At 39.7% G+C, this 17,552-nt stretch overlaps 1 protein-coding gene across 1 annotated transcript; it reads right to left on the reverse strand.

Moving 5' to 3' along the window:
* Positions 1–4,897: 4,897 nt before the first annotated feature.
* Positions 4,898–10,449, reverse strand: LOC124288664 (scavenger receptor class F member 2-like). The gene is made up of 4 exons (XM_046725234.1): positions 10,128–10,449; positions 6,944–6,994; positions 5,463–6,411; positions 4,898–5,088 (listed from the first exon to the last, which is right to left on the reverse strand). The coding sequence occupies exons 2-4, from the start codon at positions 6,975–6,977 to the stop codon at positions 5,061–5,063; spliced, it is 1,011 nt and encodes a 336-aa protein (XP_046581190.1). The 5' UTR covers positions 6,978–6,994; positions 10,128–10,449; the 3' UTR covers positions 4,898–5,060.
* Between the last annotated feature and the right edge of the window lie 7,103 nt (positions 10,450–17,552).

The following is a 17,552-nucleotide window of genomic DNA, read 5'->3' on the forward strand; positions in this document are numbered from 1 at the left end:
CAATTGGGATACGATGACATGTGTCAACCAAGTCAGCACGTTTGGCCACCAGATCCCGTCAGTCGCCTCTTACGACAAGCATGGGTTGCCGAAGACCAACTGTGACACGGATGTTTAATAAAAAGCAGTAAATTAGGATCATCAGTACATAACAATAATATATAACGGTTGTTAAAGATGTGTTGGTTGATCACTGTGTATTATGTATAGCCGTGTACAATTCTCCAAATTCTCCAAATTTGACGTTTTCAAATAGTCAGTTAATAAATTAGTAGGACGAAAGGAGGGTGCACCCCTGCGCGCGCACACGCACGCACGCACATACGCTCACGCACACACGTACGCACACACTGGATCCGCCTTTGATCTTCCACGTTTCAAAATCGATCAAAGGTTAACAGGAGAACTGTGTGAGGGTTTCATTATGTGGAATACATGACGTGTGTGGCCAGAATACATCGCTCAAGCACTCACATAAACGTCATACATGGCATACGCAGTTTTAAATACGTCAGTAAGTCTCTGACTAAGCAAACACTACGAACAGTTTTATAACTGTATATTAATTTGCGATATCACAATGTGCTACTCGCCACTTGATAAAAACATGTATATAACTGACGCCCGTTTGTCGCATTGTCGCGTTTGGAATAATATTTTTCTATTCCTCCAAAGGGCAACAATGCGACTTAGCGACAGTGCGACAAATGGGTCGAAATGTCGCGTTGTCGCGTGTTGCGCTTTTGTTAATTTTGCCTCATTTTGCTTGTATTTGAGAGGGCGACAACGCGATAATGCGACAACGCGACAATGTCCCTTCCAGGATTCCATAGAAGGGTCATTGATGCCATGACTTGTGGTGAAGAATATCGGCAAACCGTCCGGTGTCACCAGAACATGTCACGTGTTGGTTATATTAAAACGCGAGTTTTGGGGAATCTGCTCGCTTGGCAAGAGGTCTGCCCATACCAACCCACACACAACACAACACCTGAGTAAATAAACAAGGAGTTTATTACACAGCAGTCACTGAACGATTTTACATAATCAGTCAATAATAGCATAGTTTACAATTAATTATTAGAACATGTTCACAAGCAATCAGATATCAAAGTACATAAACGTCACATGTAGATTCGTTATACACGACACATACTGCATTAATCGCGATACATATTCCAATGTACACAACAATAGTTCAGTACACTACACATCACCCCAGTTGGGGTTCATACCATTTACATTCTGTAACGGTCCCAAACAGCATATTGTATTCACAACGTAATACAATAGTTAAAATATCCGACACACTCTATACATTGTATAATAGTCACAAAACAGTGTAGTGTCAATCAGTATGAAATACACAATCCTAAACTGCAATACAGAAGATATGAGACACATACTAAGGGATGCCTCGTTCCACATACATCTAACTGTTGTGCGAAGGGTAACAAATAGTAAAGAAATGTCCAGTAAACGTTAACACACAACAGAAATGGTAAATACTTCTCGAACTTGAAGAAAGTAAAGTTACACACCTGAGTGAATTTACTAGACAGCCACCCCCTCATTTATTCTAGCTATCGCGAATAATCGCGTTTACAGATAAAACTTACGATAACGGTGTTATTGTGAACGTGAGATTATGTCATTTAGTTGGACCGAAGCATCGATGGCCAGTCGAGAATATGCCACGAAGGTATATGTGGCACGCACGTGATTTGACCAACGTGGAATACAAACAGCCGTAAAGATAGATAAACGTAATGCACCTTGGTTCTGTTAGCTTTAAGAGATACTGGTCCCGGATTAAGTCCTAGTTTTGTCCTTGTTAATAGTATCCCCTGTTCTTTTCCGTGTTATTTCGTCCTTTAATTTCAATAAATTTCAATAAAAAAATGACATCATACAGTACATTACGAGTGATGAGTAAATTGTGGTACGGAAACAACTGGTACCGCGGATCCATGATGGCTGACGAGAACATGTGTACAGGCATTGATAAATAGTCAAATGATCGTAATGGTTTTAGATAAGATATACACGAACGTACAAGTAAACACATAAGTCGAATTGCCAACATCGGCGTAGCAAAATATAACAATAACAAGTTCAACGGAATTTCCGACGTGTACACACAAAACACCGGTGAGCGGCTTTACAGCTCGTACAAACAAAACACTGGACGTTTCCACCGAGCGGCAAAATCCTGCTCGCGGTTGACCATATAGTCGGAATACCTGACTGATAAGTACATATATGACATACAGGACAAAAACATAATGTGCGCAATGCGTCGTCGTTTGCATATGAATGTAATATTTTCTTGATAGCAGTAAGATCCTTGAAGTTAAGAGTCTTATATTGTGAGCCTAGACTCGGCAAGGCTAAGATATTACAGATATTGTGATCTGCCCTAAACAAAGTAAGGACATGAAGAGAAGGGAACCTAACCAACTTCAAAAGCTTAAACTGACGTATAATGAAAAATTCATTCAAGTGAATTTGGCTCGACGATATTTCTACGAATCGTTTATGTGAGCCAGGGACCCGAAGTTACTTACTTCCGCCGGTATCATAGTTAAGAGTTCACTTACAGAGGCGAAACGAAGTACATGTAGTACGATACAGACTGGGTATACAGTCTCCACTAATAGCTCGGTGACTATGCCTAGCAATGGGTCTCCATAACATGGGTATTCTTGTACAGAAGCTGTTACGACAGGGAACTACTATACCATATCTTTCACAATGAGTACTTGTATATTTGATGCTCACATGTTCAAAAAGGATGACATGAAAATGTAAGCAGGAAATTATATTGTATTGAATAGCTTATGCAAGGCTATTATCTATAGTGACGGTTATAGACCTACAAAGTATAAGAAAAATCCTTGAAACCGGGAGTCTGGTTTGTATGGGAAGACTCGGATCCCGCAGATAACGTTGATCTGCACTAAATGCGTACATGTGTAGGGCGTAGGATGTGACCAGATCGTACCGTAGATTAAGAACCTAGCCGATTTCAACAACTTAATCTGATAAAGATGTATGTCTGATGACATCACATAGATTACAATACATACTCTATATATGAAAACATGACAAATATGAACACAAAGAAACAATGACCTGAGAACATACAACATACCTCACATAAACAAGAACGTTCTTGAGAAGTTCACGTACACAGTTCACGGTGAGAGTCAGAACCAAAGTTCACAGATATTGTCACACACACATCGGAAGAAACTTGCAGATGATTCGTGATGTATGCCTAGGTTGACTTGAACTTGAAAGTTGGTTCACTCACATGAATGTTGGGTTACCGGTGATGTCCTGATTATCGGCTGACATCTTGATGGTGACCGGGTTGTCTGGGCTTCTGCCTCTGGTCATCTTCTTCTGTGATCCATGATGACGACCGCCATGACGCTGCCTTTGTCGTCCATCATGTCAACTACCGGTGCTTTACTGCGATATGGACCGTGTAGGAATTGGGACCCCATATATAGTGACTGGAGGAGTACCTGTAGTGTTGGTACCTGGGGCATTGGTTTGCGGGATCCTCCAGTTGCTCGTCTGTTCCGCCCGGTTCTGTGTTGGAGTCTTGTGTTGTCTGTGGATGGGTCGTCTCGGTCCTGCGTCAGGTGTTGCCATGTTTGTGGGTTGGTGTGTGGCCATTGCCTATTTCGGTCCCCCGCCACTTATTAAGAGCGAGCTGAAGTTTCAACTCGCTCAGCAGAGGTACCAGTGGCACAACCAGCCCACGCAACACCCGAGACCCGTGTGAATTTACTAGACAGCCACCCCCTCATTTGTGACTGTCATCCGTATTATATATTTATTCTAGCTATCGCGAATAATCGCGTTTACAGATAAAACTTACGATAACGGTGTTATTGTGAACGTGAGATTATGTCATTTAGTTGGACCGAAGCATCGATGGCCAGTCGAGAATATGCCACGAAGGTATATGTGGCACGCACGTGATTTGACCAACGTGGAATACAAACAGCCGTAAAGACAGATAAACGTAATGCACCTTGGTTCTGTTAGCTTTAGAGATACTGGTCCCGCATTAAGTCCGATGCTCGTTATCAATGTGACCCTTGGCAGGTTTAAGATTGAGGAACGTAGTCGGTTAGTCTGTAATATTTCCAGTTTTCAATAACGCATATCGTTATAAAATATTGGTAAAACTTTGTCTAGTTTTTCCGTGTTAATAGTATCCCCCTGTTCTTTTAAAATTTCGTCCTGTAATTTCAATAAACAAAAATGACGTCATACAGTACATTATGAGTGACGAGTAAATTGTGGTACGGAAACAACTGGTACCGCGGATCCATGATGGCTGACGAGAACATGTGTACAGGCATTGATAAATAGCATATTATAGGTTGGATATAAGACACAATATACAACACAATAAGCCGGATGTTGCGCAATATATAACACAACACATTGGATGTGACACAAGACACAGCATGACATGTCAGAATAATTGTGGCACTATATTCAACACATGTTAGATAAGACATATTTACAATGTATATCAGATAATAACTACTAATAACGAAACACTTCTAGAAAATTATGCACATATTTATACCATGCATATGAACTTAGAGCATCAAAATACCTCCCAATTCAGTAAGATATATTTTTGTAGGATTTCCCCATGTACTATGACATCATATATATGTGTTGTAAACTCAACCTTTGTTATTGTATACATGTGTAAATGTATGTGAAAATTGTATATATGTTGTATACGGCCTGTGGCCTATAGACAATAAGAAGACTTTGACTTGGAAAAAAAAAGAAGAAAAAAGTCCGATGCTCGTTATCAATGTGACCCTTGGCAGGTTTAAGATTGAGGAACGTAGTCGGTTAGTCTGTAATATTTCCAGTTTTCAATAACGCATATCGTTATAAAATATTGGTACAACTTTGTCTAGTTTTTCCGTGTTAATAGTTATATCAAGTTCAAGGCTTGAAGAAGTCGATGTGGAACCAGCAGACCTACAGATAATGTAAACAGTATGTCTTCAGCTTCACATCTCTGTGATCCGTTCGTTTTGTCTGCAAGAGAAAAGAAATATCAAGAAATACTAATACAAATTATTTCACTCATCTGACGGCATGTCAGGTAGATGTGGGAGGACAGTGGTGGACATAACGAACCCAAGAACAAAGGATAAGGTAATGCAGATGGAAGGATTACAAAACATTGTATGAATCACATGCTGACATAATATCTGCTGGAAAGTTTGGAATATTTTACATATTGCGACTGAAAAACCGTTCTGTTGACATTTACATTTTGTACCCTAACACATAGTCAACGTGTTTCAAAGTAGCACATGCCTTTTGGCATCATGTTTTGGCATCACACAAACCTATAGACATGTCTAAGGACGTGTCTGTATCTCGAGTATTAAATTCTGAATGCTCACATTTCCTCTCCTCCGTGTACCCCTTTGCATGCCCCTCCCTGTTGATGGTGCTGCAGACACATCGTGTGGCATTCCTCCCTACATCCACAGCCGTCGTCTACCTGGAGACATCTCATACAGTCAGCCCCACAACCCGTGTCACAGGTGTTTCCATAGTAACCGGGTATACAACCAGAGCATCGCCCATCCCCTCTGTCACATGTCTTGTTGAAACACGTGTCACTACATGGACTAGTGCAGTCAGATCCCCAGTAGACTGGCTTGCATCTGGAACATTCCCCAGTCTCCTGAGAACATGCCTCACAGTTACCTGGACACCTCATCTTGCAGTCGAGGGACATCCAGCCGTCCACACAGCCCTGTCTGCAGACTGTAGACTTCATACCGTGGTCATAGAAACAGTCCTGATGTCTACAGTGTCTGTTACACTGCTTGTCACAGTGATGTCCGTGAACACCGGGTGTACATCCTTGTGTGCACTTATGGCTGCCGTACCTCTCACATTTGTTACCATGACACCCCACTGGACACCTGGTGTCACAACTGTCACCGGCCCAACCATCCCTGCATCCTCTAGCACACGACCCGTCCCAGAAGAAGCAGGAGTCGTCTTCACATCCATCACTGCATCTGTTTTCACACTTCTTTCCCCACCAGCCTTCCAGACAGTTTTCCAGACAGTGCCCTGTCTCCCGACTACAGTAGGGCTTGTCACCATGACTGTATCTACAGTTGGGGGGACAAGTTACTGTACAGTTGGTGGCGTGGTAGCCAGCGTCACACTGTCTACATATTCCGGTGTCCCTGTGACAGCCGCCGATGTCGCAGTTGCTGGAACACTTGTTGCTGCAGTTGTCTCCATGCCAGCCTGTGTGACAGTCAGTACAACGACCGTCGTCTGATGACCAGAAACAGTGGGTCTCAGCTGATGACTGATGCATGAAGAATACTGAAACATGTTATATTTTTGTGTCTTCACTTTGAAAAGAAATATATTCTACATGGAGGAAATCACTTCGGTAATAATTCAGGTAGCCTGTTATCAGAGAAGTGTTTTCATGAACAACGAAGAGGCGTCACACAGTTGCAATGTATACATACTGTATGGATCAAACTAATTATTGAAGCAAGATATTTTCTGCACTTGCACAAGTATAACATTTTCTTTTATCCAAATATATACTTTGCCTTCGCGTTCAAACCATCTGTATAATATAGTCTTAAAATTCAAAGCCGTATTTTCAAGATCGTAAAAAAACATAAACATGTTTTGCATTGAATCAATATACCCGATGCTTTTCATGGCGACTCGGAGTAAATACATACTACAGTCAATATGCACGCTATACCCATTCATCCCATCTAATCATTCCATAAGCATGGGGTAGCTTCCTGACAAGATTGACTGACCTGTATAATAAGTCATGTGATGTAATATTTTAATACAACTAATAATGTTTTAAGTCAGTTTTACTACTTACACAATGCCAGCAGCGATATTCTCGTCATTTCCATCTTGATACAAGCATCAACTGAAACGGGACACAAATTGGATGGTGGTTACATCATGGCTATCCAAGCTATTTATTGACAGCTGACGTTTACATAAACCAAAATAATATACCTCGCTACTAAAAGACTATTGTTTCCTGTTTTTCAGACAGGCCAGTGGGAGGTGTGTTTTCATTGATCCGCTGAATTATGTATGTAACCAAATTAAACATTGTATGATACCATTGGGTCAACTATTTATTTATAAGAACTGGGGTTTTGTCTAGCTTGTGGAGTCCGATGTATATTGTGTGCCCAGTTCATCTGCCGAGAGTGTATCAGTGCTGAGTGTTGAATCTGACGTTATGCATTCTCATTCTCAATCGAAGATTTGACAATGACCGGACTACCACCGAACCTTACACCTTTAAACTAGACAGCAAAAAACAACCGTTATATGATTACTCTGGATTACCCCATAGTACGTATCATCTCGACTGAGAAAGGCCTTATCAGTCATTGTTTGTTCAAATGCAGTGTTAATCGACATGATGTATCTACTTATCAGCCTTGATGGCACTTTCACACAGACACTGCCCTCATTGTAAGCCTGTACTAATGCACTGTGTTTGTCCTTCAGTAACATGTTGGAGAGATGGCTGCTGTCTTCGTGTGAAGTATGCTGTGGTTGATGCTTGGTATAGCACGTACGTGGACCCGCGTAAGAATATATCAGCCTATGTACCAGTCCGTTTGAGTCAGAAACGGACCGATGAATTGCAAATTTTATCATTGTACAAAATTGACACATAAGTAAAAATAGTACACGTTTATCATTTACTAATACCCAACAGCTTTCTTATATTTGAAAAATTTCCAAACTCAACCAAAAAAGTTGTTTAAGAAACTATCATCATTGAAAACTCAAAAGTTGTTATCTGTCGCGGCGGGGTGAAACCGCAGAAACGGAACAGCCACTATCTCGTCGTGCACGGGATACACATGCCTGATGAAAAATGAAGTTGAATGCTGACGTGAAACAGTTGATGATTAAAGTGTACGATTTTTTCCGTGCTGAAGTCGAAAGGGGCAAACCATGTTATGCCATTAATAAATTCCGTAAGCGGGCAGCAAAAGCTTTAGGAGTATCAGCAAGGGTACTGACAAATGTTCTGGAACACAAACATTGTGAGGGTGATGCGAAGCAGGTAGGGGCCGTGTCAAAATCACACAAATTAAAACATTTGGACAACTTTCAAAAGAACCTTGTAAGGCAGTCTATCAACAATCTCTATTCTGAAAAAAAATACATGTCGCTGACAATTTAAAAAAAGCATTTGAAGCAAGAACTACAACCTCAGAGTATCAAAGTACACACTCTGGCGACTCTTACACTCTTTCGGGTATTGTTATAAGAAGATTTCGGGGGAGAATAGGTCAGTACTCTGTGAACGCCCTGATATCGTTCGCTTGAGAAATAATTTTCTCAGGGTTATAAAGAAGAAGCGCGAAGAAGGGTTCGAGCCAGTGTACTTGGACGAGACCTGGGTCAATGCCTCGCACACTGTCAGCAGTCAGTGGGTACCCAATGGGGGTGATAAGGGGTCACGTAGAAAGCTGCCTCTAGGGAAAGGAGAGAGACTAATCATTCTCCATGCTGGTTGCTCTAGCAAAGGCTTTCTCCCAGGCTGCGACTTGGTATTCAGGGCAAAGTCCACAAATAACAGAGACTACCAATCCGAGATGAATGGTGCGGTTTTCCTCGATTGGGTTAAAAACAAGTTGGTACCAGCTCTACCAGAGACGTCTTTTATCGTAATGGACAATGCCCCACACCACAGCGTGTAGGACCCCGACAGTAAAGCCCTGACATCGAACAGTCGAAAAGGTCATATGATATCATGGCTCGACAAATTTCAGATCGCACGGCCTTCAAAGGCAACGAAGCCTCAGCTATATGAGATCATAAAACCCCACAAAGGTGAACCTTTCTACAAAGTTGACAGTTACGTAATAAGTAAGGGTCACGATATTCTGCTACTTCCACCCTATCACTGTGACCTTAACCCCATTGAAATGATATGGGGCATTGTCAAAGGAGATATTGCCAGATCAAACACAATTTTTAGATTACGTGACGTAGAGGTTTTGGTTAAGGAATCCCTTAACAAAATCACGACTGAAACTTGGCAAAACTGTGTCAACAAGGTAGCTAACGTCATTGAACAAGGTTACTGGTCTCGGGATGGCTTACAACAGGCAACTGTGGCACCACTTGTCATCCCTTTAAGTCGTGACTATGACACTACGACGGACGAGGAACCGATAGGTCTCCCGGAATAGAGTTTGAGATGTCCCCGACCATGACTGGCTGTTCCGTTTCTGCGGTTTCTACCCGCCGCGACATATAACAACTTTTGAGTTTTCAATGATGATAGTTTCTTAAACAACTTTTTTGGTGGAGTCCGGAAAATTTTTCAAATATAAGAAAGCTGTTTGGGTATTAGTAAATGACAAACATATGTACTATTTATATTTATGTGGCAATTTTGTACAATGATAAAATTTGCAATTCATCGGTCCGTTTCTGACTCAAACGGACTGTAGCTATGCTTGTCACTAGAGGCGACCTCTGGATCGGTGATACTTGATAGCATGATGATCGGATCTCAGTTATCACTGTTCATAACGCCACTGGATTGTCTTGACTGCACAAGAAATCTCCACCCCTGTGGGAATCCAACTGTACAGAAACGTCAACACATATAGCCATTTTATTGTATTCCCTACAAATTCAAACCCTGAGCGATAACGTTAGCGGTACAATCTTAGTACCGAGTACAGAGTGAATTTGGGCTTGGGCGAACGCGTACGATCACCAAGCAATAATACATTACATGCTGCATATGAAGTTGAACGAAATTTTATATTCAACATCTCGAAACACGAAAATAAATCAATCTAAAAATCGATCTTCGATGAGTAAACGTGTAAATTATTCAAAATTTCCTAGAAATTAAATCTAGAAGGACATCTGACAAAACATTATCTGTGTGCATGACTGTCTGCCTGTTATCGTGTGAGTGTGTAAGAAAGAAAGAGAGAGAGACTTATCGTCCAAAGGGCCAATAGAGATCCAAGCCCAAAACAAAGACAGTAAAACGTGTTACTTACCGTCTTGATGAAAACGACAGCTATAATCCAGACAGCAATGACAAAACTACTCAGTCCGGATTATCTTCTTAAACACATTCGTCTAAAGGAACAAAAGCGTCCTATTGATAATTGCTGCGTGAATCGATCACTGAAAATCAGCGATGAAACCAGATGTTCACGAAAAGTGTAACATTTTCTGTAAAGTATAAACGTGTTGCCGTCCCTAACAATTCTTCACGCCTTAAGATTCCCTTAGTTTGTCACCCTCAGCGCGCAGTGACTCAGTATAAATCCCTATGGGTAAAGGGAGATTGAAATGAGACAGAATTGCACCTACTTGTGTATACATGTAACTAATAAATAAAGTCACGAATCAGGACAAAGATAAAAAGAAAATCAATGGAAAGCTCGCCTATATCACATGACATTGTGGCATGTATCCAGTGCGCAGTTTCCAGTGTCCCGTGTTATAAATTCCTGAAGTGCAGAAGTATCAGTTAGGACACTTGTGATTGCTATCAAGACTGATCATGAGTTATGGCTCCGTCAAAGTTTCGCTGTCACATGTAACACATTTGTCACAGACACAACATTAAATATAGAGAACTTCGAGAATGTATGTATGTGTGTGTGTCTGTGTGTTTGCGTACGTGTGTGTTTGTGCGTACGGGGCGAGGACTGAAGTGGTATGTAAATGTATCTATGTGTATCTATGTTACTGTTACATTTTTCAACAGCTTCAACAACGGGGGCAGTGCATGAAACACTGAACTGAACTACAATTTGAATACACAATGCCATATAGAAAGTGATAAAATCTAACACAAGTTAAATCCGGGATTCGAGCCCACAAAGTCAGTCGTCTACCCGCTCAGCTACCGCGGCTGCCACTAATACTGGTACTCTTGACACGGAATACCTCTCTGATAAGTGTAAATTGGCACGACGCCCACACGGCCGAAAGATATGCGTACACAATGCTACGTATGGATTGTGATTCATTGGTATTGTTTTGACCCAAACAAACTATAGAAAGAGGTCAAATGTAACATATGTTATATATAGGATTACATTTATCACACGCACATATAAACGCACATACATACGCACATGCATGCGTGCGTGCGTTCACACACATACACATACATGCATGCATGCATGCATCCATCCATACATACACACACACACACACACACACACACACACACACACACACATACATACATACATACATACATACATACATACATACATACATACATACATACATACATACATACATACATACATACATACATACATACATACATACATACATACATACATACATACATGCATACATACATACGTGGACGCACCCTTGGGTTCAAACCTGTACTAGCGTTTTGGTGTTGTTGTTTTTCACAATTACTTTAAAAGTGATAACTTTCTTTAGCCCGGTAGTTTAGTATGAAATGACTTGTTGGATACGTGTGATGTTCCGCCTGGGAAGGACAGTGTGAGTAAGGCTGCTGCAGATCAGGAATCACCGAATCACCTGTCGAACGCAAAACGTTCATTTCGACGTCAATGGACGTCTGTCTTCCATCTCGGCGTTGGAGAAGAAGTCAATACAGGGACAAATACCGAACTTAGGTGTCTAATGTCCACCTCTAGCACACTGTTTTTAAAATTGAACCGATATCCTCCTCAAACCAGGTACAGGTCTATGTAACATACGATATGACTTCTTGAACAATAAATCACCCATTTAGGAGGTGTTTTTATGACGAAAACACTTATCTCGTAACGTTCTTTTGTGGAACAGCCAGTACGCTCAGTGTTAGATCTACGTGAGGGAAAAACGACTTATTCGGCACAACATGTGATGTAATAGCTTCCGTGATCTATAGCTATTGCTTGTCAACGCGTATCGAATTCTTTCACTGATAAAGAGTTGTCAGGCACCCATGTATTAGAACGCGAGTGTATTGGGGAATCAGCTCAATGGACATGGGCACCACTACCAACCCACACACAAACAAAGCCGGTGTAAATACACGATGACCTTTTATACAGCCACAGAATGACGTGTGACTATCTGTCGTCCGTATTGTACACATGTCCTAGTTATCTCAGTTATCGTATTTACTGATTAAACTGACGATTAAGTTGGTATGGTGAACTTAAGTTGTCTTATCTCAATGTCATTGCCTAACTAAACTGGTGATAAAGCTGTTAACGTACGGTATTCGACCTTGACAGAATTATGTAAATACATTAAAGGTATTGATGATACAATTGTTGATGGGTAAAGTTAATTATGAATAAGGTTAGCTGTTCAGCTTGCATATCACCGTAAGTAATTGTTTTATAGATGGCACATGTGATTTAATAACAGTGGTTGACAGTCTGGCTGTAAATATATACTGTATATATTTATAGATAAATGTATTACTCCTTGACTCTGTTAACTGAAGAGAGACTTGTCTCTGATTATGATGTGACCCTTGGCAGGTTTAAGATTGTGGAACGTGTTATAGGATATGAAAGGATAGGATATTAATATAGCGCACATATCCACGCAACTAGTACATGCTCAAGGTGCTGACATTATTTCCCCTCTGTCATTGGATGTCAATCTCAACGGCATATCGTATTATCAATCTCAACTCCCCGGGAATCATACAACTCTTGCAGCCACTAGGCGCACCGAGTTATTGCAGCTTTCTCATCCTTACGAGGTACCCATTCACAGCTGGGTGGACTGGGACACATATTCACTAGGTTTGTACTATTTCCAATAACATATAACGTGAAAAAAATTAAACTTTGTTCATTTCCCCCATGTACATGTATAGCTGTCAGCTGGCTGCTGATTCTTATGAACAAATTTGTTTCTGTAGAGGTAAAAACACAATTGTCTAAGGTCACTAGAAATCAGAATATATCGTCTGATCAGGTGTTGCAATATTTAACGCTATGAAGTAAATTGTGTCTGTTTAGCAATCATGGTCGTTATATCGCTGAAATATTGCCGAAGTTAAATGTTCATTCACTGTAGTGAGTAAGTATGGTTTTATTCATTCACTGTAACAGTCAGTGACATATGTTTCCCATATCGTGACACGAGGGAAATCATTTGTTGGTCAACTGTATTTCCCGAGACAAAGGGCATTCAGAACGTCTCAGCAAGGGTAAAGGTCCTGACAGACCAAATATCAGAATGTTGGAGAATGTGGGATCCGAACCCACCGTCACCGGATCCTGAACCTGTGTAAGCGACGATAATCTTGTAGATTTATGCAATTCGTATGAAAGGTTAAATCAAGAAATTGTCCAGTATGACCAATACATTATGCTAACCATAACATATTGCTTATTTAATTGCAAATGCTGTGACACTATTACTCCTCCGAACTATCGGGGATCATGGAACATCCTTGTTATGATCGGTCTTCAGAAGAACGACCTGCTTTGAAAGTGACTGCCAGGGATAAAGCGGTTTCGAAACAAAACCTAACGTTCCAGTGATCAGCAATCTTCTGCTGGGAACATTACATGTCAGAACGCCACGGTATAGTGTCTGTCGAACGGTCACAGGAGAGTACAGCAGATACATCATCCTGGCACCAACAGTTTGTAGCTTACACGTGCGACAATGATGCAATGTTCATACCATGTAATGCCATCGTACTGGCTGTATATTGAGATCGGTCAAATCATTCTGAACTTCTGTGTGAAAGCACAACACGAACTGCCAACTCTGAATATGGTTATTGCTTCACATCAATAACAGATTTATTAAATAATACTGATGTCAGTATATTTAAAATACATCGGTAAAACCATTAGAGCAAAACTCCTCACTTCTATAATAGATTACATACTCATTAAAATTATTTCGCTGTTCAACACCGCACGCAGCAATATTACAGCTATTTGACGGGGGTCTGTAAATAATCGAGTCTGGACCAGACAATCCAATGACATGAGCATCGATTTACGCAATTGGGATACGATGACATGTGTCAATCAAGTCAGCACGTTTGACCACCAGATCCCGTTAGTCGCCTCTTACGTCAAGCATGGGTTGCTTCGACCAACTGTGACACGGATGTTTAATAAAAAGGAATAAATTAGGATCAGTAGTACATAACAATAATATATAACGGTTGTTAAGATGCGTTGGTTTATCACTGTGAATTATCAGTACAATAAACACTCCAACTAAACATAGCAATAATGATAATATCAACAATTCTTTATAATGTTTTGAAGCCTAATTCATGGTCATGAAATGTATAACAAAGTCCCATCTTGGAAATGTGATACTCCGTAAAATGTCTACAATTTTTTAACGCTGACATTTGGCGTTTGGAGATATTAAATGAACAACAAAATATAACAGACTTAATTCCATGTGATTTTTCTGGCTGACACGTGCAACATCTGCACTAGTATTGCATGGGTAAACAAACGTACCTAAAGTCCAAAACACAAGTGATATAATTTCCATATGTTACCGAGGATGCACTCCACAGTTGCTAAAATATAACTTATTCAACTTTTTAAGGCACAGTTAAACACTTTCTTTGTATGTTAAGCATTTTGAAACCGGGAATTAGCGATGGGACAACACGTCTTGCGTACAGGAACTGAATGAAGTAACAAATGCACCTCATTGTCATAAAACTTTTTCCACTTGACAACTTGCTTGGTGCCCCGCCTTCAATGTGAATATATGTGAGGAGATGGGGTAAAACGTCTGAGGGAAATGGGCAAATTGTACATCTGTTTCATGGTTGTACATATAACTATTGGACACACATATTGATCAACGATTAGGGATGTGTCAGAGTCTCACGAACATATAAAAATACACGTGTCAAAAGCTTTACTATCAACATCTGTGTACCTTTAGACACAGAGGAATCATATATAACAAATCATCCTATGTAGATCGATATGGAACCGATATACATCGGAACATCTTACAACGAATGTGGCACTCCTGCACATACATCCCTAAAACACAAAAACATGATATTACAACACAATATTACGAAAACGTGATATCTACAAACTAACAGTGATGAACCCTTCAGAAGATTATCATCAGTTGATCCTAGTACAACATTTATTCGACAACATCAAACATAGCATATATATACCTGGGTCATGCGACGAATACTTAGAGTAAACAGCACGCGTTACACAACTGGAACATACACTGCAATAATTGAGGCGTATATACACGTGACGAACATTTACAGTATCAAGTATGTGTTAGACAGCTGTTACAGAAAATTGGGTTAAGCTAGGTATCTACACAAGTGAACTATTTACAGTATCAAGCATGTGTTAGACAGCTGTTACAGAAAATTGGATTAAGCTAGGTATCTATACAAGTGAACTATTTACAGTATCAAGCATGTGTTAGACAGCTGTTACAGAAAATTGGATTAAGCTAGGTATCTATACAAGTGAACTATTTACAGTATCAAGTATGTGTTAGACAACTGTTACAGGCACTTCAGTTAAGCTTGGTGTTTACACAAGTGAAGACTATTTACAGTATCAACCGCCTATTTGGCAGATGTAACACTCATCCATGCTAGGTTTATACACAGGTGACGACTATTTACAGTATCAAGCTTGGTTTACAAAACTGTGACAGAACTTCAATAATGCTTGGCATCTACAACATCAGCTGGACATGTATCACACTCCAATAATGCTTTGTTTATATGCAAGGTCAGAGCATATACGTATCAAACAATGTTACAAAACTGTACAAGGCACACATACATTTGGCATATGTACATGTGACGAATATCTACAGTATCAGTCTTGGGTTACACAACTGCAATATACATTGTAATAATGCTAGGCTTATATACAAGTGAACAAGAGTTACAGTATCACACACATCTGTAACAGATACTTCATTAAGGTCTGGTTTATATACAATGATGAATATTTAAAATACAATGATGACATTATCAAGCATGAGTTAAACAAACAGATACATCATAAAGGAGTCTGGTCTATATACGATGAATATTTACAGTATCAAGCATGAGTTAAACATCTGTAACAGATACTTCATTAAGGTCTGGTTTATATACAATAATGAATATTTACTGATTGACTGAGTTTAGTTTTACGCCGCTTTTAGCAATATTCCAGCAATATCACGGCGGGGGACACCAGAAATGGGCTTCACACATTGTGCCCATGTGGGGAATCGAACCACTGGTCTTCGGCGTGACAAGCATGAGTTAAACATCTGTAACAGCTTTAACCACTAGATGATGAATATTTACTACCCATCACCGCCATACAATGATGAATAATTACAGTATCAAGCATGAGTTAAACATCTGTAACAGATACATCATTAAGGTCTGGTTTATATACAATGATGAATATTTACAATATCAAGCATGAGTTAAACATCTGTAACAGATACATCATTAAGGTCTGGTCTATATACGATGATGAATATTTACAGTATCAAGCATGAGTTAAACATCTGTAACGGATACTTCATTAAGGTCTGGTTTATATACAATGATGAATATTTACAGTATCAAGCATGATTTAAACATCTGTAACAGATACATCATAAAGGTCTGGTTTATATACAATGATGAATATTTACAGTATCAAGCATGAGTTAAACATCTGTAACGGATACTTCATTGAGGTCTGGTTTATATACAATGATGAATATCCATGTATAAGTTGAACAACTGTAACAGGCACTTGTCACAATTCAGTAATACTTTGTTTATACACAGGTGAAGTAAGTGTATATTTACAGTATCAAGCATGCCATAAAGAGGTATAAAAGACACGCGTACCTAAATACAAGGTTTTATACAAGTGAAAAATATTTAGAGTATCTATCATGTGCACTGTAACATACACTTGTCACTCTTCAATAATGCTTTGTTCATATGCACATGAATATTCACAGCATCAAGCATGTTACAACTGTAACATCTGTCACACTTACATAATGCTTTGTTGTCCACAAGTGAGGTACATTTATAGTATCAAGTATGTGTTAAACTGTAACATACACTTCAATAATGTTAGGGGTATATACAAGAAAGGAATGTGCAGTTTCAAGACTTGTTACACATCTGTAACAGACACTGGTCACATCTCTGTTTATACACAAGTGAAGCATACTTACAGTATAAACCATGTGATAAATATTTGTAGCACTTTCCGCACTCCAGTACTGCTAGGTTAAAATGCGAGTAAAGCATATTTACAGTATTAAGCATGTGGTACAAAACTGTGACAAACACTTCACATAATGCTAGGCATTTAGAAAAAAGAAAACTATTTACATACAAGTTAAGACTGATTACAGTATCGTGCATCTGTTGCAGAATCAGGCACAGATTTACGTTTGCATACAAGTGAAGAATGTCTTCAATATTACAC

This window comes from Haliotis rubra, unplaced genomic scaffold (assembly GCF_003918875.1).
Source record: "Haliotis rubra isolate DU_JTF1 unplaced genomic scaffold, ASM391887v1 Scf422, whole genome shotgun sequence".
Taxonomy (NCBI): domain Eukaryota; kingdom Metazoa; phylum Mollusca; class Gastropoda; order Lepetellida; family Haliotidae; genus Haliotis; species Haliotis rubra.